Consider the following 22,036-nt stretch of genomic DNA (forward strand, 5'->3'; position numbering starts at 1 on the left):
ATATTCATGTCCAAGTTGATGACATGAAAATCAGCCAAATCTTTCCAAATTGTTTATTGATAACAATATAAATAATATAAAAATATGTTCTCATGACTAAATAACAAACTATTATGAAACATATGCTACAGCTCTAGAATACACACCTGAGGAATGCAGGTTTTCTACCGATAAATGCGATGATTAAAAACACACAAGTACAATAAAAGTATGACGATAGATCAAAAATAGTGTTCTTGTCTTACAAAAAATGTGACATCCATTTACATTCCCTTTAAAGTGATGGAATTCATTTGATGATATAATATAACTGGCTAATTGTGTACAATCTACAGTGGTGATCCTTCGGAAATAGGAAGGAATAATATTTACCATACTGAGACAATAAATACAAATCTGCAGACAATGCAGTGACTGAAGACCAACTGATCAGTTTGGTTCATCTATGGGTCTCCGACAGAAGGGACAGCAGTTGTGCTGAAGCACAAGCAGTTCGTAGTCTTCGCTGTGGAACATCTGGTAAGAATCAGACAACGGAAGTGTGACGTATGTATGCTTCGAGATAAAACGAAAGCCTGAAGTAAGGAAGCCTAAGTTGTGTCTTATAAGCGGCGTACCTTGAAGCAGGTGGGACACATGGTGATGCTCACGTCAGGAAGCAGGGAGCGGAAGTATTCCCATTGGAGCGGCGCAGGCCAGCGTTTGATCAGGACGTCCCTTCTGCTCATGAAACGCAGCACAGAACGATTCACCTTGACGGGGACAAAGTGCGAGCCACCCTGCTGTTTGGATACACACACACACACACACACACACCGACACATCCATGTCCGATTGTGAGCCTCATCCTTTAACCTCACCAGCTGGTGCAATATGTAACGCCTTATGTCCACGTTCTCTTCTTACTTACCTCAAAGATCATTTTGGGCGTGAAGGGGTCTTCCACTGGATCCTCCAAACCGTCATCCATCTTTAAAACTTGTATATCTGATTGGTTTCGGGTCAAACACAATTAGCAATATTGTTATACTGTAAACTAGGGGTCTCAAACACGTGGCCCGCAGGACACTAGTTTGAGGCCCCCGCCTTGATATGAAAGTTTAATGTTAGTGCGGCCCCCGCAAGTTTGATACGGATGCTGTATGGTATCATGTACCCAGAAAAACTAAATTATTACGTTTGATTAATGTTCATGTTAAAGGTTAAATAACTGTTAATAGTTATCCTCCCTATCCATGTGGAAGTGGTAAGTTTTTGGCTATTTAAGTTTAAAGGAAATAACTTGAAGGCTACCGTTTAGGTCGCTAGCTCTCTAGTTTGCGAGTTAGCATGTGTCTCAAGACCCTGCAGTTGCGCAACAAGTTTTTATTATTTATTATTTTATTATTACTGATTGATTGATTTTCTTTATTCTTGATATTTTGTGTAGAAAAATAAAAATTAAGATATTTGAGAACAGTGGAATGTTTTATCAGAGCTTTTATTGTAGAAAATCTGAACCAAAGCACTGAAAAAGTTTGTATATTTTTCTGTTTTTAATAAATGCGTCGTTTTTTTTTTGGAAAACCTGATGCGACCCAGCCTTGCCCAGGCCCTAGCTCCAGCTATTTAACTCCATTTTCTGTAAAGTGTCTTTGAGTATTTTGAAAAGCGCTATACAAATAAAATGTATTATTATTAAATTAATTTTCAAACCAATGGCTAAATATAAATATAGTTTAATAATTGTATTTTTTTTGAAGGCAAATAAATTATGAGTTCATGCCATGAGACAAAAGTGACGGAAACAGGCCCCACAAACCATTTCAATTATTTATGAATTAGGGTGTGAATCGCATACATTTGAGCCCTTGAGTGAAAATAATTTTTAACTGGAAAAATGCAATTTTTCAAGTAAATCTTGATTTTTCTTCCCCCCAAGTCAGTTGTGGTTGTGTATACAGATAAATTATACATAGTTTGCTATTATTATCCAAATACTTGTGGACGTGACTGTATGTTAAACATAGTCCCTGTCTATCATATTTCTGTCATATTTTGCTGTAATTAAGCGTACACTGTAAAATCCTCGCCTTTAAAGAGCTTATGTGTTGAAATTGCAACATCAGTTGTTTCTGTCATTGGCAATGCCCCTCTGCAACAACAGAGTGCCTTAGTGCCCTTGAGTGTCTGCCGGCTAATGCAGGTTAATCCCGCCACTAGGCCTGTGGCTGTAGCTCTCAGAGGGTTAGTGTCATTAAGATGAGACAGGAGAGCCTGGCTAACCCTATTAGCTCCAGCGCTAAGATGACTTAGCGACGACAGCTTAACTACCGACGCAGAATCGAGGCCACAGCCGACTATGCCGCCCGCCTCTTAGAAGAGAAGTGTCACAAGAATCGCGATTGGTCTGAGTGTGTCAAGGCAGAAATAGAAGCTCCCCAAAATGGAGTGTCAAGAATATGAACAGCTAACGTGTACCATTGTCCATATGCTGCCAGCGGTCATCCGTTAGCTCCGTGTGAGGAACTTCCAGGTCAATAAGAGACACAGCCTCCTCGTCGCTGATGCCTTCCTCCAAGTAGAACTGCACTAGCGGCAACACCTCTGCACACAAAAACATTTGTTAAGTTAAACACACAAACTGACGGTGAACATGTGTTTACACTCCACGCACCATAAGATGAGGCTGAATAAATGAAAGGCTGCTTGCAGTTGAGGCACTCGGTGCCCTGGTTGTTCAGCAGGGGCTTGTTGGAGCAGCGGTAACACATCAAGGCTTCAGTCAGTTCCTACAACATAAATACAAGGGGAAACAAAACAAACTGTCATTTGTAGGGATAATAAACTATGAAATGTTTTCAAATGAATTCAAACCACATTCAAGACATCTGTAACGCATTTGAATAGAGGATGTGTGATGCTGCGGTTCACCAATGTGTCTTTAACGCACCTCGCTGTCGTGGAATGGTTTGGCCCGGATAGTGAGGCTGTCCAGTTCTATGGACTCCTGGAAGCGAGAGGGAATGTACAACTTCTGGAGCTTCTCGTAGCAAAGCCTGGCCAGCTTATATGCACCGAGTTTTCGACTTTGCTTCGCCAGAGCGTACAAGGTGTTGCTTGTGGTCGGGTGAAGGAAACTAAGGCGGACGGTTGTGTAGATGAACCTGCTGATTAAAACCTGATTTAAAAAAAGGCCAACATTTGAAGTCGAGGTACACTCATTCATTCACTCATTCATTAATTCATTCTCTACAGCAGGGGTCTCAAACACGCGGCCCGCGGGCCAAATGTGGCCCGCAGGACACTAGTTTGAGGCCCCCGCCTTGATATGAAAGTTTAATGTTAGTGCGGCCCGCACAAGTTTGATATGGATGCTGTATGGTATCATGTACCCAGAAAAAATTATTACGTTTGATTAATGTTCATGTTAAAGGCTAAATAACTGTTAATAGTTATCCTCCCTATCCGTGTGGAAGTGGTAAGTTTTTGGCTATTTAAGTTTAAAGGAAATAACTTGAAGGCTACCGTTTAGGTCGCTAGCTCTCTAGTTTGCGAGTTAGCATGTGTCTCAAGACCCTGCAGTTGCGCAATATGTTGTAAATAAAAAGAGTATAAATGTGACTATAGTCGTGTTTTGTCATGTCTACAGGGCTCTAATAATGCTTTGTTCATTTTAATCTGAAAAAAATCATTTGTCTACCCACCAATTATATGTGCTTTCTTAAGTTTTTATTATTTGCCGTTTTATTATTATTATTGTATTGTATTTATTTATTAATTACTGATCGATTGATTTTCTTTATTCTTGATTTGTTTATTTATTTTTCATCTTATTTTGTATAGAAAAGGAAAAAGTAAGTGGAATGTTTTATCAGAGCTTTTCTAGTAGAAAATTGGAACCAAAGCGAAGTTTCTAAAAAAATAATTTTTTTAAATAAATGCATTTTTTTTTTTGGAAAACCTGATGCGGCCCAGTCTCACCCAGACCCGAGCTCCAGTGGCCCCTGGTCTATTGTTTAGATATGAAAATACACATTTAAGTTAAGCAATCAAGTCTGATGTTGAGACAACCTGGGCCACTGCTTGCCACCCCCCCACCCCCCCTCTTCATCACCATCTTTCTCTGAACAGAACACTTTATAATCTGGCTAACTCAAGTACACTGGTATGGATGATATAAATAGAACCACTTTGTCAAAGGGAAGGATACATTTTAAAAATGCCTGGTGGTGGATTGTCCTTGGGGAGGTTGCTCAAGAGGAACCTACAGATGTTGAACAGCGTCTCTGGCATGAGGGAACTGAATGGCTCATCCTAAAGACCAAAACAATGACATAGATGAAAGATAGAGTAAAGACAAGCCTACACTTTATCACTAAGGTTGCAAAGAAGCATGAGGTTTCTGGCTCAAATCACAGCAATAATGGAGGGGTGATCACAGCCAAGCAGAAAGCTGTAACAACAAACTGTGGACGGTGACACACGCCAGGCCACCCATAAAGTGCTCAAGGAGAGAGGGAAGCTTTGTCATTATGATCAATCACACAGCTGGTAGCCATGGCGATGGCAGTCAGGACAGTTTCAGAAAATGACCTCTTCACAAAATCATAGTTATCCATGTAATCGCCTGTCATGTAAGTTCATGAAGTTTGCAGGAAGCACATTTGGAAAAGTATAATGATGTTAGTGCTCTGTGATTCGTCTTTATTTAGAACACTCCTTTTTCCGCTCAGTTTATCTGATACGCTCCCTCTCCTCCGGTCAAGGTTCCTACAGATTTGACTTTGAATTATTCCAATATCGAACTAATCGACAACTATTTTGGCATTCTATTCAATGATCCATGTGGCACTATAAATAGACAGGCATAACCACGTGACATAAAAACTACAGAGGATTGCGTCTTGGTTCTGTCGCTCGTCGGTTGGGTTGCACTGTGGAGGGGTTTATGCAGTTTTCAGAAATAGATTCCATTGCACGGCAGTACAGAGGCGGCATTTCGCTCCTGCTTGCCTGCCAGGCGAATACTTCATCTTTGTTGACTTTGTTATGGTCACCACAGTAACTATTAATTTATATGGTGATTAATCATAAAGGTGCAGAAAAGTCCAAACCTCTACAAATATATATTAAGTAAATTTGATCAAATGTAGATTTAATCCAACATTGCAACAGCAGTCGCACGTCACTCACTGATGCTGACAACACCTGGTAGTTTGAATTGCAAGATTTATACACAGGTTAACCACGGCATTGTTTTTATTTATTGTTTCTTTTGTTTTTATTAGTGTCATTACTTTGTGCACCGTTTTTACCTTCAGCTGTACAATTTATTATTAGTTGTGTGTTGGAAAAGTGCTATATAAATACATTTGACCTTGACCTTAAGGGTGCATAATGCCGTTCTAATCCTGCCTCGCGCAACATGGCACTTCCATGTTATACTGTATTATTATTCATAGTAGTAAAGCCATAGTTCACAGTCTGATTGGGTTCCAGCTGTCTTTTTTCACCAAACGAAAAATCTTGTCATGTTTTAATCTCACCAGATCTCGTGACACCCCTTGTGGAAACCCTAGGAACCTTGCCCAGCCCACACAGAAAACAGAAAGTTTATTTGAACTCTCCTCTCATACATTGATGTGTTTAGATCTGAACAGAAACCTGAGGACAAAGCAGCTATTCAATAAGATTGTCCCTTTAATCTGATGGAATTTAAAACGGCAGGCATGACAATGTTGTACAAAGTACTGGTATGTTCTTACCGTGTAGCGCTGAATAGGGTGATAGACGTGGTAGAGCTCTGCAAGATTTTGAAAATGTTCAAACTTTTTCAGCATTTCGTCTCGCTGATCTTCATTTTCTATTTCACCAAAAAAAAAAAAACAGAAATATGCGTGAAGAACTAGTTTTTGGTTTTGTTTTCTTTCCTGTCTACAAGGTCAAAGAGGACAGTAAAGGCCTCACCTCTGGCAATGTCGAGACACTGCATCGACAGCATCCAGTAATAATATCCTGCGTCATTGAACCTCCTCTCCACCACTGCGTTCTGGGTAAGCTGCTCCAAGACTCTGACAGCTTCATTCTGTCGCCCGGCCTTGTGAAACGCTGCATTCAAAATGACATAAGACTGTATTGACTGTTATTTAGTATTACCGTATTTAAAAGTAGCAAACTGAATGCACGTCAATGCGTTTCATTACTTATGGGTTGAGGTTGTTTGTGCAAGGAGTCATTCGAGTAGTGTTGTACTACAAGTGCCAACATACTCTAATATATCAGCACAAAGGCATTTGGCAGCGGGGAAAACAGACTTTAAAGCCTTAATAAACATGTGTTCTATTCTTCGTGTTCCGATCAGAGGGTAATTTGAAGCAGCTTTAAAGGCTACAGCCCACCAGCAAGTCTGCCTGGAAAACTACAGCAGGGGGTCCAGCTTGAGTAATGTCAGTTATTTAGCAGTCCAACGACCTGGGTAAAAACAACACCAGAAAAGCACTAAAGATAGATTACAGATATATGTATTTTCATAGGATGGTACTATGGAGCAATGGAAAAATGTCATGTGGTCTGATGAGTCAGATTAATCCAAAACAGAGGTGGAGGTATTGTGTATTTATGATGCCTAAATCGTAGCATACAACTCCATCCATCCGACGTATATGCAATCGTAATGTTCATGTTGAAGGTTAAATAACTGTTAATAGTTATCCTCCCTATCCGTGTGGAAGTGGTAAGTTTTTAGCTATTTAAGTTTAAAGGAAATAACTTGAAGGCTACCGTTTAGGTCGCTAGCGCTCTAGTTTGCGAGTTAGCATGTGTCTCAAGACCCTGCAGTTGCGCAATATGTTGTAAATAAAAAGAGTATAAATGTGACTATAGTCGTGTTTTGTCATGTCTACAGGGCTCTAATAATGCTTTGTTCATTTTAATCTGAAAAAAATAATTTGTCTACCCACCAACTATATGTGCTTTCTTAAGTTTTTATTATTTGCAGTTTTATTATTTTTATTATATATTTTTTTATATTTCTTGATTTGTTTATTTTTCATCTTATTTTGTGCAGAAAAATTAAAATTAAGATATTTGAGAACAGTGGAATGTTTTATCCGAGCTTTTCTTGTAGAAAATCGAAACCAAAGCAAAGTTTATTCATTTTTCTGTTTTTAATGAATGCATTTTTTTTTTTTTTTTTTTTTTTTTTTGGAAAACCTGATGCGGCCCAGTCTCGCCCACACCCGAGCTCCAGTGGCCCCCCAAGTAAATTGAGTTTGAGACCCCTGATTTAAGGCAACAGTTCCACCATACAAGACCGTAAAAGCCACAGAGTGTGGAAATAAAAGCTACATTCCATGCATGTAAAAACATGAATGATTACCTTTGGTCGGTGAATGCATGTTTTTTTAAATAAATGTAAACATTGATTTGCATGTGAGGTCCCTAACTATGCGAACTGCGGTGAGGTGAAAGACCAGAGACTCAAACTTAATTACAATCAGTCGTGACTCAAAAACGGCATCACTTCCTCTGTAAAGTACACAAAATCAGCAAAATGCAACATGCGGGACTGTCGGCAGGCTCCACAACAATCACACCAGCTCAGTCATGTATTCCAAGAGATGGGTGAAGGAAGATTATGTACAAGAGGAAATATGCCTGCTGAGATCATAATTATAAATCTATGAGCTGATTATAAAGATAGGTACAGTTGGTAATCATCGTCAGAGCAGCTTCAGAGGCCCTGTGATTAGAACCATGTATGCATGCCATTCAGCTACCAGGTGAAGCAATACACAGCTACACAGCTACCACTCTGTATTGCAGTGGATGCACACCATTTTGTAAAACCAATGAAAACAGTCCATTCGGGCTTTGTGATTGCCTCATGTGTAAACATTGGTTGCTTCACTTTCACGTTTACACGGGACACCAGAAAGAGCAAACTCACCTTTTTGCGCCTCCTCAAAGCGGTCATTCTCGGCCAACCACTGAGCATAAGGCACGAAGACATCGTTTTTAAACTGGGGATGCTTCTCTGCCAATGAGAAGGCCTGAATAACAAATAAAAAACAGGAGCGCAGATTTTAGTTATGATAATTTGAAACTCTGACAGTACTTACTGGCGGTCCTGAAAATTCAAACATTTAGTGTAAGATGTTACGACCAGGGTACTTGTGGCCATTTAGGGACTGAAAGATTACAGAATATCCCCAGTCAAAATATGGCTGCAGCAATTATTAATTAGCTGAAAATAAAGAATGTAAGCTCAGTGGATTTCACGCTTAATTAGAAGTGCAATTACACCTCCTGTGCTGTTGGATGACGCGGTACGAAGGATATGTTTGTGGTCTGACAGCGACTAATGAGTCTAAATATCTCGTAGGGAAAAACCACAGCCAAAAAACACAAATCAGTTTATCCATATAATAAAAGGGGAGAGCGGGTGTTCCAAAGTTGTAAGCCCAAGGTTGTCTGAAGAAATTCCTCGTTTTAGCAAAGAGTCAATATCTTCCATATGGGCCATGCTGAAACTCCCTCTGTGCTTTGTCCTGTCTGGCTCCACCTCCCACAGTGAAAGATATAAAACAGTCCTCTAATAAATAGTAAATTCCTTACTTTTTGTCATTGAGGATCAAATAGTAGGACCCTTGCAGAACAGTTTGACGCTGTTCTTGGCTGATCTGTTTCAGCATGCAAATCAACTATGTGTCTCACCATTAATGACAAAAGATGAAGTATTTCCATTAAAGCAGCATCTGCTCTGATGGCGAAATGTGATTAGAAGCAGAACAGAACAAGATGATGATACTTAGACTGTGTACTACAATGTTGCGGTATGCTTTTCAAATCATCATGTGGGTGTGGATTCATAAAACTCCAAGCTGAATGACTAAATCTGGAGTGTGAGCATGGTCTCAATTTGTCAGCAGCATTCATTCATTCATTCATTTTCTACCGCTTTTTGTGCTGGAGCCTATCCCAGCTGTCTTCGGGCGAGAGGCGGGGTACACCCTGGACTGGTCACCAGCCAATCACAGGGCACATATAGACAAACAACCATTCACACTCACATTCATACCTATGGACAATTTGGAGTGGCTAATTAACCTAGCATGTTTTTGGAATGTGGGAGGAAACCGGAGTCCCCGGAGAAAACCCACGCATGCACGGGGGAACATGCAAACTCCACACAGAGATGGCCGAGGGTGGAATTGAACCTGAAGCTGTGAGGTCTGCGCGCTAACCACTCGACCACTGTGCCTGTCAGCAGCATAAAAGGTGAATTTGTCTTATGTTAAAATTCAGCTTCCTTTTCAAGAAACATGACCATATATTATTTCTTGTTGTGTACATGTGCCTGACAACATATGAATGGCTAAAGGCTGCATACGCAATGATGAGCTCAGCAGGTACTACTGTATGCCTCCTGTGAGAAAAAAAAAATGTGTCAGACCTCCTCCCAGTGCTGGGTTTCCACGTGCAGCTGCACCAAGGCCTGCAAGTCCCCCATCTTGGAATAAGTCTCAGAGGCATAGCCGTGGTGCTTCAGCTTCTTAAAATAGAAAGCGCATTTCGCCAGTGGTTCTCGTTCAGCCTTGTCCAGCTTACGAGCCAAGTCTATCAGCCTGGATAAAAGTAGAGGAGGGGGCGGGGGGATAGGGGGATTAGACAGATAAACCATGATTTTGTGGTCGGAAGTACTGTATATTCATGATGACAAAATGATTGTGATCACTGGCTGATTGTAATGTGGTTGTGGGTCGGTTTGTTGTTTTAATTACAATAAAACAAACTGCGTTTGTTATGCTGACCCACTGGTGGAAACTCACAAGTCCATGCAGCACAATGAGTGGGCGGGGCGATCTTATGGGAGCCCACATACAATGGCTATTCAAATTGCTCACATTTGGCTTTTTCAATGCTCTGCATGTACGAGTGAAAGCTAGTAGAAATTGCAGAAAGTAGTAAAAATATATGCAATATAGTGTAGTTTTTTGGCTAAAAAAAAGAGGAAAGCTGGAGATCAACAGCTATATTTAGATATGACCCGTTGTTATTTGTCAATAACAGCTACTTCTGTTCAAGCTGTAATGGAAAGGTACAGAGTCCTTTCTGGCTAACATTTCAAAATGTAATATTATTGTATGATTGTATGTAAGTATGCTCATTTATTATTCACTGCAATAGAACTTCATCACATTACAGAGTGAGCTGGTACTAAAGTGTTTTTTTGTAGAATATTATGATGCCGCACTGTCAATAGCCTGGCTATATTTTTATATAAAATGTCATCACTTGATTATTCTTGTGAACATTTTGCCATTCTGGCCCAAAAATCGATTGCAGCCCTCCCAGTGAGCTCGACCTTTGACAACCAAAAATCGAATCAGATGATCCTCAGTCATGCATCATTTGTACATCCTTTAGACCAGGGGTCTCAAACTCGCAGCCCGCGGGCCAAATGCGGCCCCCGGGATGCTAGTTTGAGGCCCCCACCTTGATATGAAAGTTTAATGTGCGAGTTTGACATGGGTGCCGTATGGTATCATGTACCCAGAAATGACAGCTTAAAGTTGTGTGCACACCAGTTTCCTAGATGTAACGATGCTAACCTGCTAATTGTGTAAAATGGTTAATTTTCATTAATGTTCATGTTAAAAGGTTAAATAAATGTTAATAGTGTTAATTTGAATGTGAAAAACCCACCAACGATATGTGGTTTCTTTTTTATTTGCTATTATTTTATTTATTTATTATTGATTGATTGATCTATTTTCTTTATTTTTATTAGTTTATATATGTGTTTCTTATTTCATGAATTAAATAAAAATGAAGATATTTGAGAACAGCGGAATGTTTTATCAGAGCTTTTCTTGTGGAAAACTGAAAGCAAAGCACTGAAAAAGTGTACGGTATAGCAGAAACAAAACATTGACAGTGTTTTTTTCTGTTTGTACTGTAGGTATCAATGTGTTGTGTGCAGTCCCAAAACTAAAAAGGCCGGCACCTACATGTCTCCCCAGCCGTGCTCTCCTAAAACATCAATGGCTTTGAGATTCTCCCCGGCTGAGATGTACATCTCGGCTGCCACCTGAGGTTCCTTGCTGCACTTGGCCCAGTCTGCCTGCTTGGCCATCAGTATTCGAGAGGTCTTAGGGTCTGCTGCACCGACATAGTCCTGTAAAATGGAAAAGAAATACTGTAATATAGAAGATGGCTGAACGTGTGTCATGGTTAAAGTGGAAATTGGAATGCTTTGTCCCGTTTTGACAAGACACATGAAGGTCAAATCCGAGACAGGAATAGTAGGCATCTGGGGATCCTACGGTTCCGGTGTGCATCCTACTTAAAATATATAACCTCTCGGAGCAGATGGGCGCCCAGCCACATCAAATATACGTACAATCGGATACACGGTCAAAAAAATACACAAAAAAATACATGTCTATGTCACCTGCTTAGGCAATACAAATGAGCTGGTGAAGATCAAAGTCTTTGGGTGAATTAAAAACACAAAAAATAAGATTTATGTGGAGATTTCAGTGATGTATGAAGAGACTACAGGCAAAATTGAAGCTTTTAGCATGACATAACTGCACCTGAAAATAATTACAATGAAATACCTTCCGTACAACTAAAACTCTTCTGGCAAAGTCATCATTTGTGCACATTGTCTGTCTTTAGGATCAATCACTGACAATCACCTTTGCATACTCGAACATGCGCAGGTCAGTGTACATGCTCAAGGCTTTGGGTTCCTGACCGGTACGCTTGTAGAGCTTGGCCGCCTCGTGGAATTTCCCTTGGTAGGCGTAGATGTCTGCCAGGAACAAGTCGTTGTCGTTTTCTCCCCGTTTCTTCCTGGCCTACAAAATCAGACAACACACATCCAAGCGCTAGTGCAGAGATACGTACGTCCACGCTGACATGCATTCATGACCTATATAGAAATACACTGCAAAGATACAAGTGACTCCAATGTTGGACTTCCTTTAAACGCACACAATTTGAATCTCCGTACAATTAGCTCACATCCAAATAAAAATTGTGTAATGTAATGATGTCAATTTTGGCTAGGAAATGACCTTACAGAATATAAAAGTGACTTTTACCTCAATACTATTAATGAGCTCCAGGTAGCGTAGGTCTTGTATTCTAATAAAGGCCTGTATGGGAGAAAGATGAGAGCTGATTTAGGAAAGCCCCCAGGGAAACTGCTATTACAGTACATGAAGAAAAATATGACTCAAATATTGAACTGCAGGTTAATCCTTGCGTCAGTCACATACAGCATGAAACGTGTGTGTGTGTGTGTGTTACTTGCCTTCTTAGCAATGTCAAAATCAAGACCCTCTAGAGCTTCTGTAGCCAAATCCCTCCAATCGCTGTCTGTCACACCTAAACAGGCGATCTGGTGGGCCTCCTTAAACATCTTCCTCTCCAGATACTGGTACATGGGTGCTGACTGGAAACATTTAGAAAGATAATAACAAGAAGGGGTCAGCACCATACACTTAATGTCAGGGGTCTCAAACTCAATTTACTTGGGGGCCACTGGAGCTCGGGTCTGGGTGAGACTGGGCTGCATCAGGTTTTCAAAAAAAAAAAACAACGCATTTATTAAAAACAAAAAAAAAAACTTTGCTTTGGTTCCAATTTTCTACAAGAAAAGCTCTGATAAAACATTCCACTATTCTCAAATATCTTACGTTTTATTTTTCCACACAAAATAAGATTAAAAATAAATGAACCAAGAATAAAGAAAATCAATCAATTAGTAATAAATAAATAAATATAATAATAATAAAACGGCAAATAATAAAAACTTAAGAAAGCACATATAGTTGGTGGGTAGACAAATTATTTTTTTCAGATTAAAATGAACAAAGCATTATTAGAGCCCTGTAGACATGACAAAACACGACTATAGTCACATTTATACTCTTCTTATTTACAACATATTGCGCAACTGCAGGGTCTTGAGACACATGCTAACTCGCAAACTAGAGAGCTAGCGACCTAAACGGTAGCCTTCAAGTTATTTCCTTTAAACTTAAATAGCCAAAAACCTACCACTTCCACATGGATAGGGAGGATAACTATTAACAGTTATTTAACCTTTAACATGAACATTACTCAAACGTAATAATTTTTTCTGGGTACATGATACCATACAGCATCCATATCAAACTTGCGCGGGCCGCACTAACATTAAACTTTCATATCAAGGCGGGGGCCTCAAACTAGTGTCCTGCGGGTCACATTTGGCCCGCGGACCGCATGTTTGAGACCCCTGCTTAATATTGTTCTGATAGTGTTATTCTTGTTTTTCTCAAATTTATATCACAAATTGTCCTTTAGCTTTAGCATATGTTTGCTGTATCGACTAATTGCTACCACGCTGACATACCCACCTGAGGTACCTCCACAGCAGACATGGAATAGACGTGGAGACAGAAGATTTTGGAGCCATTGAAGCCAACCATGAAACCTTGCATCTTCTGCTGGTGTACAGGGAAGTTACTAGCCTTGATGTTAAGGTAGCCGTTGCCGGAGAAGCACAGCATGACCTCACACTGAGTATTCCAGGCTACGCTGTTAGCATTAGGCTCCTGGGGGAAAAGCAAAAAATAAATTAGCAACACAGCTGTGGAAAATGTGTGGATTCTCCAATAATGGAGAACCGCTGCCTTGACAAAATCTCTGCTTAGTGACCTGAAAAAGCAGTTCTTTGGTGTTAATGTCGTAGACCAGGAGAGTATTGTGCTCGTCGACCACAGCCAGTTTTTTTCTCGAGGCACTCATATCCAGGCATCTCACAGATGTTGACAACTTCAGCAGCGTAATGGGAAATGGATTGTCTACAAAAATCTTTAAGATCTACAGAAGAACACAATGTAGTTTAAACAGCGTATCCGGTGCATCATTGCGTGCTCAATCGGTATTGTGGGAAATGATCTGTTTCATTATCTCGGACTACTCACCGCTCCGTTTTTTAACCCAACCAGGAGGCCTTCTCTGCCCGGCGGACCACCGATCACTTTGATGTAGCGAATGAGAGACTCCATCACCCATTCTTTCTCTTTAACACTGGAAAAGGACAGACACTGCAGTCTCTTCTCCTGCAAAACAGAACAGTTTGAAGTGCTTCAATTGCTTAAAAAAACTGCTTTATTTCCTTTATGCGTCATTTTTCATGGCATTGAGCAACACTTAACAAATCTTAAGACTGTTCTTTTTTACAGCAAGTAGTACAAACAGGATGCTGCAAACATGAACAAAGATTTTCTTTGACAGAGAGGCCCACATCCCATATGGACACACTCCATTGTGACTGTGTAAAAGCTGTCTGAAGGATGAAACATGAGCATGCCTATTTGAGGAAGATCTGAAAGATCTCTGTCACACGCAGGCAGATTTAAAAGGAAATAACCTGTGTGTTATGGCAGCTCCTCCTCCCTATCAGTGTCTGTCAAACAGGGGGACAAGAAACAGAGGCGTGCACCGGATCACCACCATATGGCCCTTTTCTTTCAGTCAAATGACTTACTTTATCGAGTTTAAGAGAATTGAGAGTAGTAGAGCGACATGGTCTGTAGAACATTTAAGAAACATACAAGTCCATGTTTTTTTTTTCTCTCTCTCTGGGCTCATACTGAATGATTGAACACTGACTCCCACTCTGCATCCTACATCCAGCGTCTACCAAAGTCTCAAGAAGCCTGAAGATGTGTTGAGAATGAAGGTGTATGTAAGTTTTCTATGATGAAAAAGGTCTTCCTAACCTGGCACAGGACAATGTGATTGGAGCAGACCACTAGCAAGTTGCAATCAAATTTCTTGCAAATCTTCTCTTTGATGCGGTAGCGCATGTCTGAGGAATCTTCTGAGAACAGCTCGTAGATAATAATCTTCTCTGGCAGCTGGATGGCAAGGCGGTTTTTGTAGATGGCGATTTTCTTCACCAGCTCGCCACACCTAATCCTCACTGAAGGGGAACACAACAGAGGGAGAGAGTGGATATTTGGAGGTCAGGTTTTTACACTGTTGAGTAAATCCAACGGTGTCATGCTACTTTTCACAGAGGGAAATATTACATGCACTACTGCAATGGATCTTTTACAAAAAAATATACTGTATACTGTACTAGTAGAGCTGGGCGACACATATCGACATTTCTGTTAAGCACGATATCAAAAACATGCATATCGTTCATATCAATATAGACTGGATTTGATACGGAAGTTTCAAGATGGCGCCGCCCGAGTGCAAGCTAGTTACGACAGCTCCTTGTCTACTGCAGCGGTTTTTAGTGTTTAATAATGCTTTATTTTTTACTTCCTTATTGTTTTGTGCCATACCAACCCCTTATGTATATCTGTGCAATACTTTGTTTTTTTACATTCAGTACAGTTACTCCAGACTCCATTCACTCACTATGCAATATCTGATAAACGTCCATGTGCAATATTAAGGCTCTAAATGCAATATACTAAGTATTTCCATAATGCCTCATATTAACTCACTAGCAAGATCTCAGTGTATAGACTGGTCATATATCTCATCTCGTTTCATATTATCTGCATACTGTATTTGTATATAACTCTGGGAAAAACTGTTGATTTTTTAATACTTGGGTTGTTTATATTGTTTATTTTTCTATATTGTGTATTTTGTACTGCTTAACTGATTCTGTACTCTTGCTGCTGTGCAATGCAAATTTCCCCACTGAGGGACGAATAAAGGCATTTCTTATCTTATCTTATTAGATTGAACAATATATTTAAATTTTTCTATATTTATTCTGAAAAGATATCTCAGTGGCTATTTTGGTGGCTCTAATATTGTTTACATTTTAATAAAACTTTGCATACATATTTGGCTTTGACTTTTGTCGAAATTCAGTTAATTGAAAAGAATACACCGAAATATGTCGGGATATTAGTTTTGGTCCATATCGCCCAGCCCTGTGTACTAGTATTAGATATGCAGGTTCACATGTTTTAAAATGGCACACATTTTTATAGCAGGGGTCTCAAACACGCAGCTCGCCGGCCAAATGTGGCCCGCAGGACAATAGTTTGAGGCCCCCGCCTTGATATGAAAGTTTAATGTTAGTGCGGCCCGCGCAAGTTTGATATGGATGCTGTATGGTATCATGTACCCAGAAAAAATGATTACGTTTGATTAATGTTCATGTTAAAGGTTAAATAACTGTTAATAGTTATCCTCCCTATCCGTGTGGAAGTGGTAAGTTTTTGGCTATTTAAGTTTAAAGGAAATAACTTGAAGGCTACCGTTTAGGTTGCTAGCTCTCTAGTTTGCGAGTTAGCATGTGTCTCAAGACCCTGCAGTTTCGCAATATGTTGAAAATAAAAAAAAAAAGAGTATAAATGTGACTATAGTCATGTTTTGTCATGACTACAGGGCTCTAATAATGCTTTGTTCATTTTAATCTGAAAAAATAATTTGTCTACCCACCAACTATATGTGCTTTCTTAAGTTTTTATTATTTGCCGTTTTATTATTATTATTATATTTATTTATTACCGATTGATTTATTTATTTATTTTTCATCTTATTTTGTGTGGAAAAATAAAAAGTAAGATATTTGAGAACAGTGGAATGTTTTATCAGAGCTTTTCTTGTAGAAAATTGGAACCAAAGCAAAGTTTTTTACATTTTTTGTTTTTAATAAATGGGTTTTTTTGGGGGGGGGAACCTGAAGCAGCCCAGTCTCCAGTGGCCCCCCAAGTAAATTGAGTTTGAGACCCCTGTTTTATAGTTTTGTTAACAAAACATTTACAGCCTCTATACATGAACTGTTCAGTCATATAATACTTGGTGGCTACAACAAAAGCACACCTTTTCCTTCGGTGATGAGGTGCTGGACAATGACATCAGTCATGTTGTCTCTGTAGGCATAGCGATCCTTGTAGAGGCCGTGAACTGTACTGAAGTTAAGCTGGTAGCAGGCAATTGTCCCATCTTGGCAGCCAATCACCTATAGAAGAGAAAACAATGTAGCAGTGCATCTTATTAACACCTCTAAGAAAAGACTGCGAGAGTGGGAAAATGTTCCTGTGGCTGGAACATCCACAAAGAAGAAGTGAAACCTTTAGCAACCCATTTTCTCTTGCCTCATCACTTACGGTTAAATATAGTGGAAGGAAAGCTGTAAAGGTGTTAGTAAGAAATAAAATGACTTAAAATAAAATGAGTGTATTTAAGAGGTGTCAGAATATTTCTCAAATAAATGATTACTACACATTTGAATGCAGGCATGGAAATAGACGTGTAAGCAGCAAACGCACCACAAAGTTGGAGTCAGGCTTGACCCGGCACGTGCACACCCTGGAATTCTGCTCTCCGATGACCCCCAGTCGCACACCATCTTTGGTGTAGAGGGAGGCCTGTTTGTCGGCGCCGCCCATGACGATGTACTCGCCCTTCGAGAAGTAACTGACACAACACGGGTCGTAACTGAGACTCCTGTCCTTTCCAATCTAAGAGACACAAAAAGAGACAAGAATGAGATTTGAAAATGCATCCTTCTTATTTATTGCCCCCCCCCACCCCCGGCCAACATTTCCCACTGATTTTATGAGTTGGCAAAAAAAAGAAGTTGTGTTGTGCTGTGTTTGAAGGTTGCTCCTGTCATAGTATTCATAGTCCATGTGCACAACTTCATGTTAATTACACACCTTGACACATCTGTTTCTTCTCTCTGTGGAAAAAAAAACAGCCTGACGACACACAGATGATTCTCATTCTTTGTACACAATTCCTGGCTTTGTAATCAAAGCTGAATGTTCAGTGGAAAAAAATAAATAAGTAGGCCAATGACAGTATATATCGGCCTGTGGCATAAAGGGAGAGTAATGAACAGTGCATATTTGTGCACAATAATGGAGCTGTCCACGGGGCGTTTAAGAGGAAGGAGAAACAGCAAGGGGCCGTTAAATCATAGCGGGGTCGTAGCCAATACAATGTAGGGGCTGTAATACTAAATAATAAAATCCAGACCATTTGATTTAAGACAAAAAATAAGCATGTGTGTATTTTGGACAACATGACGTAAAGCATGTCACAGCACATTCATTCAGGAGGCTTGTGGTTATCTAAAACACCATTAATCCCAGTCAGTCTGTTTCCATTCAAACCAATGAGACCATATCATTTTAGTCATTTTCTTCCATAACATGGTACTGTACAGTACTGTATCAATATGTAAATGTGGATGTAAAAGTTACTTGGGATGATCACCTGCTTTCCACTGAGTTGATAGAAGGAAAGCTTCTGACCCCAGTCGGCAACGGCCAGAATGTCATGTTGCTCATCCCTTGAAAAATACAAGACAAAAATTATTCAGGCTTTATTATACTAGAAATACTATAGTGAGTACATATTGTAGTATACTACATTCACTGAGAAGGGTGCTGATTGTGCAGACATTCATTGTTTACCGCTTGGGCGGCACGGCGGTCTAGTGGTTAGTGCGCAGACCTCACAGCTAGGAGACCAAGGTTCAATTCCACCCTCGGAGTTTGCATGTTCTCCCCGTGCACTCCCCGGGTACTCCGGTTTCCTCCCACATTCCAAAAACATGCTAGGCTAATTGGCGACTTCAAATTGTCCATAGGTATGAATGTGAGTGTGAATGGTTGTTTGTCTATATGTGCCCTGTGATTGGCTGGCGACCAATCTAGGGTGTACTCGCCCGAAGACAGCTGGGATAGGCTCCAGCACCCCCACCACCCTCGTGAGGAAAAAGTGGTAGAAAATGAATGAATGTTTACCGCTTATCATCGCGAGGGTGTGCTGGAGCCTATCCCAATCCTGACAGTTTTTTTATAACCTTTTTATGAATCTTAATAATTTAGATTTTTTATTAATAAGTCTGACTTTAAATTCCATGGGTTTCCCATTCTGAAATGAGTGACAACAAAGAGTGACTTTTTCATGATATTCTATTTTTTTTTAGCTGTACTGTACTAGCATACTGCATTTGTATTTTACAGCATTTATCAATTTTTAGGCATGAAAATTTTTAATTTGGCCAAAAAATAGTATGTACAATTTGCTTGAATATGCATATTAGTATATTGTATTTTATTGCGACCAACATCAGACACACCTGTGCAGTGATCATGCTGTCTCATCAGCATCCTGACATGCAACACCTGTGAGGTGGCTAGCTTATAAATCATGAATGACAAAGGCTTGCTTACACAAATTTAGACAGATTTATAAACATTATTGGACAGAGATAGGCCCTTTGTGAACACATAAACTCAGATATATGACTTCAGCTCACTTATGTTTAGATTTTTGATGAGTGTAATATAGTGAGTGTCCTATGGTTAGCAGCTGCCCCCTACTGGCCAAGAAAGGCCGTACACCCTCAACTGATGACTAGTCAATTCCAGGACACACATAGACACCTATGGACAATTTTGAGCATCCTAACTATGGATGGGTATGATTCATTTGATATGATACCAGTGAAACAGTGCCGGTGCACGAACTGGTTCCTTTTAAAAAATAAAAAAAAAAGAAAAATGTCAATTTTGACCAAAATCCATGTATTGTTACTTTTACGGAATATTGTGTCATGCAAGTTGCACAGAATAGGAATTGAAATACTTCAATATTATAAATACAATTGTGATTTTATGTAGAACTTTTCAAGGTGCCCAAAGCACTTCACAGTGAAGTAAACCCATTATTCATTACTCAGTCACACGCCGGTGGCGCTAATTTACATTTTACTGACGGCAATGTGGCAGCTACGGCCTACGGCTTCTCCAACCGGCACAAGCAGCATTGGAGGTAAGGTGGTTAAAGTGTCTGGGTTGAGGGAGCAAGGATCAAACTACCAACCTTTCTGGACGACCTGCTCTACCTCCTGAGCCTCCTGTGAGGGCACCTCGATTACTGTGACCGTGATTGGTTGATAATAATGAAGTTGATGTGTTGATGCTATGAACCTTGCTACTGTGTTGAAACGTTGGCGTATTAAGGTCAGCAATAAAGTTACAGAAGAGTGAAACTGTGTTCCTCTGTCAAGTCTTACAAGAGATTATTTGCATATCATCACTTTTTTGGGATGTGCGAGGACATCGGCATACCGTGAGAAAAAACAAAAAATCCAAACTTACAGTGACATGGGTCTAACCATGTTTTCATCAAATCCAACAAAACGTGATACTAACTTGGAGGGGTTCCAAGCTATGGACCAGATTGGACTGGAGGAGTTTCCTGAACGGTCAATCTTAACCTTCTCCTCGCCATTCTTGTTCCGAATGCTCACCACTCCATTCATCATACCAAGGGCAAGGTACTGCCCATCATTCGTCCACCTGTTTTTTTTAACATGAAATTGCGAAACCCTTTAATGTAAATTGTGTTTCATTTAATAATTAAAGAACTGAGGCAGAGTTGACTCACCCACAACATGTTATTTTGCTGCTCACTTTGTGCTTATTCACTGACTTTTGCTCTGGTGACCACAGACCTACAACATGAACAAGTATTCTGATGCTCTCAGATCCATAATATGTAATAATAATTAAAAAGCTCAGTGCATTGGTACACTCAAGGTACTTACCAAAGTCACCAGAGGAACACGATGCAAGTTGGTGAGTGACTGGGTTGTAGGCAACACATTGGATAGAGTCATAGTGTCTATAAATAACAAAAACAATTAATATACACATTATAAACACCTCTACAGTGCATGAGTGGCTACTGTGTAACTTCAGACTTCATACTTACGTGTACTTTAAAATACCCTCCAATTTAGATGTCCAAATGATAATGCTTTTGTCTGCAGAGCCAGAGGCAAATCTTTTACCTGTAAAAAAATGTAGTTAGAAATACAATAGCAGTGGCTAAACAGAGAAAAAAACTATACAAAAAAGGAAATGTTTTTATTACCATCCTTGGCATAGGCTACACAGTAGACTACATCTTTATGTCCTTTTAAAGGTTGAATAATAGTGCCATCTGAGGTATCGTAGACCTACAAAAAACATGATTTGGGCGTAAGAAAGAAATATTGAAATGCATTCCTTAAATAAGTAAAGCAAGTCTTACCAAGACATGTAGGCCTGCTGCAACAATTAGCTGGCTGCCATCTGGTTTGAATGCAAGGTCATAAACACTGCAAAAAATACACGGAATCACAACTTCAGTCCAAAATAAATAATTGGGGTGATTTGGGCCCCAACACCCAAGAGTCAAGCAGAAATAGAATTTCAATAGTTACTTTACAAACTTAAGAAATCAGAGGCAGGGGGATGTTAGTCTTCAATTAAAATCTATCATGTTTATTGCAGCCAAATTGATACTAATTTAAATGAGTTCATTCACTGTATCCTGGAACCCTGTTAGCTTATGAATTTAGCATTGCTTGGACGTCTTGTTGTGTTACAAACATAACATAATGTTGGGAACAAGTATTGTGTAGTTATGTAAGATGGTCTAGAAACGACTATGGCGTTTCATTGTCTGTGTCATTTTTAAGCAAAATCGCCAGTTGTGTATGGTGTGGTGCAAATGTGAGCTAGCTTGCTAACACTGGTTGACATAGCAACCAGTTGCTAATCACGTATCCTAGCATCCCACTACACCGCCTACCGCTAGTATAAACGCAAACGTATACATGCTTACCAATGTTGACGTGTTGTTTCTTTCCATACCAGAACGGCTCTCATTTCTTGACAGGTATATTTTTTTAATCAACAGGTTGTTTTGCCTGATCAGGTTCTCATCTTGGTGCTTGTTGTCATTGCTCGCTCTGACCGCGCAGACTCGGATTGGACTTCCTGCTTGCGACGTTAAAGCTAACTTTGCTAGCAGTGAGATGTTAAGCCGACAAATAGATTATCGTACAAATGATTTAATGCTTCAATTGGTTATTTAAGTGGAATGTGTCGCTGCCTTGCGTTGCATTTTTTTTGCAAAGTAATGTTTGTCAAATGAATTTGCGGCATTTTACTGTAGACTTCCCGCCCCCATGCGTTGATACCGTCGTATAACAGTTGAGCAC

The 22,036-nt window shown here is 39.8% G+C and overlaps 1 protein-coding gene across 2 annotated transcripts; it reads right to left on the reverse strand.

Moving 5' to 3' along the window:
• Positions 1-33: 33 nt before the first annotated feature.
• ift122 (intraflagellar transport 122 homolog (Chlamydomonas)) lies at positions 34-22,022 on the reverse strand. 2 transcript variants are annotated; one of them, XM_078796956.1, is made up of 29 exons: positions 21,658-22,022; positions 21,082-21,148; positions 20,923-21,007; positions 20,761-20,839; positions 20,594-20,670; positions 20,434-20,500; positions 20,199-20,345; positions 18,250-18,325; positions 17,298-17,489; positions 16,849-16,987; positions 14,769-14,971; positions 13,968-14,105; positions 13,699-13,863; positions 13,398-13,595; positions 12,308-12,448; positions 12,096-12,149; positions 11,688-11,849; positions 10,995-11,161; positions 9,437-9,608; positions 7,931-8,033; positions 5,950-6,090; positions 5,748-5,845; positions 4,193-4,296; positions 2,933-3,098; positions 2,657-2,771; positions 2,461-2,586; positions 911-987; positions 618-779; positions 34-516 (listed from the first exon to the last, which is right to left on the reverse strand). In XM_078796956.1, exons 1-29 carry the CDS (start codon positions 21,699-21,701, stop codon positions 430-432), a joined length of 3,552 nt encoding a protein of 1,183 aa, XP_078653082.1. In that variant the 5' UTR covers positions 21,702-22,022; the 3' UTR covers positions 34-429. The 2 variants fall into 2 exon arrangements, with proteins under 2 accessions (XP_078653082.1, XP_057908611.2); XM_058052628.2 differs by having other exon boundaries at positions 36-516; positions 618-782; positions 21,658-22,020.
• Between the last annotated feature and the right edge of the window lie 14 nt (positions 22,023-22,036).

Source organism: Doryrhamphus excisus, linkage group LG15, assembly GCF_037039965.1.
Source record: "Doryrhamphus excisus strain RoL-2023G ecotype Guam linkage group LG15, RoL_Dexc_Guam_v1.1, whole genome shotgun sequence".
Taxonomy (NCBI): domain Eukaryota; kingdom Metazoa; phylum Chordata; class Actinopteri; order Syngnathiformes; family Syngnathidae; genus Doryrhamphus; species Doryrhamphus excisus.

Excerpts from the sequence above, each read along its gene's own strand:
- ift122 (XM_058052628.2), bottom strand. The coding sequence starts at position 21,701 with ATGAGAGCCGTTCTGGTATGGAAAGAAACAACACGTCAACATTG. Across the intron at positions 12,449-13,397 it reads CTGCTGTGGAGGTACCTCAG|TCAGCACCCATGTACCAGTA; the intron begins GTGGGTATGTCA and ends AAATGTTTCCAG. Across the intron at positions 4,297-5,747 it reads ACCCTATTCAGCGCTACACG|GATGAGCCATTCAGTTCCCT; the intron begins GTAAGAACATAC and ends TTTGGTCTTTAG.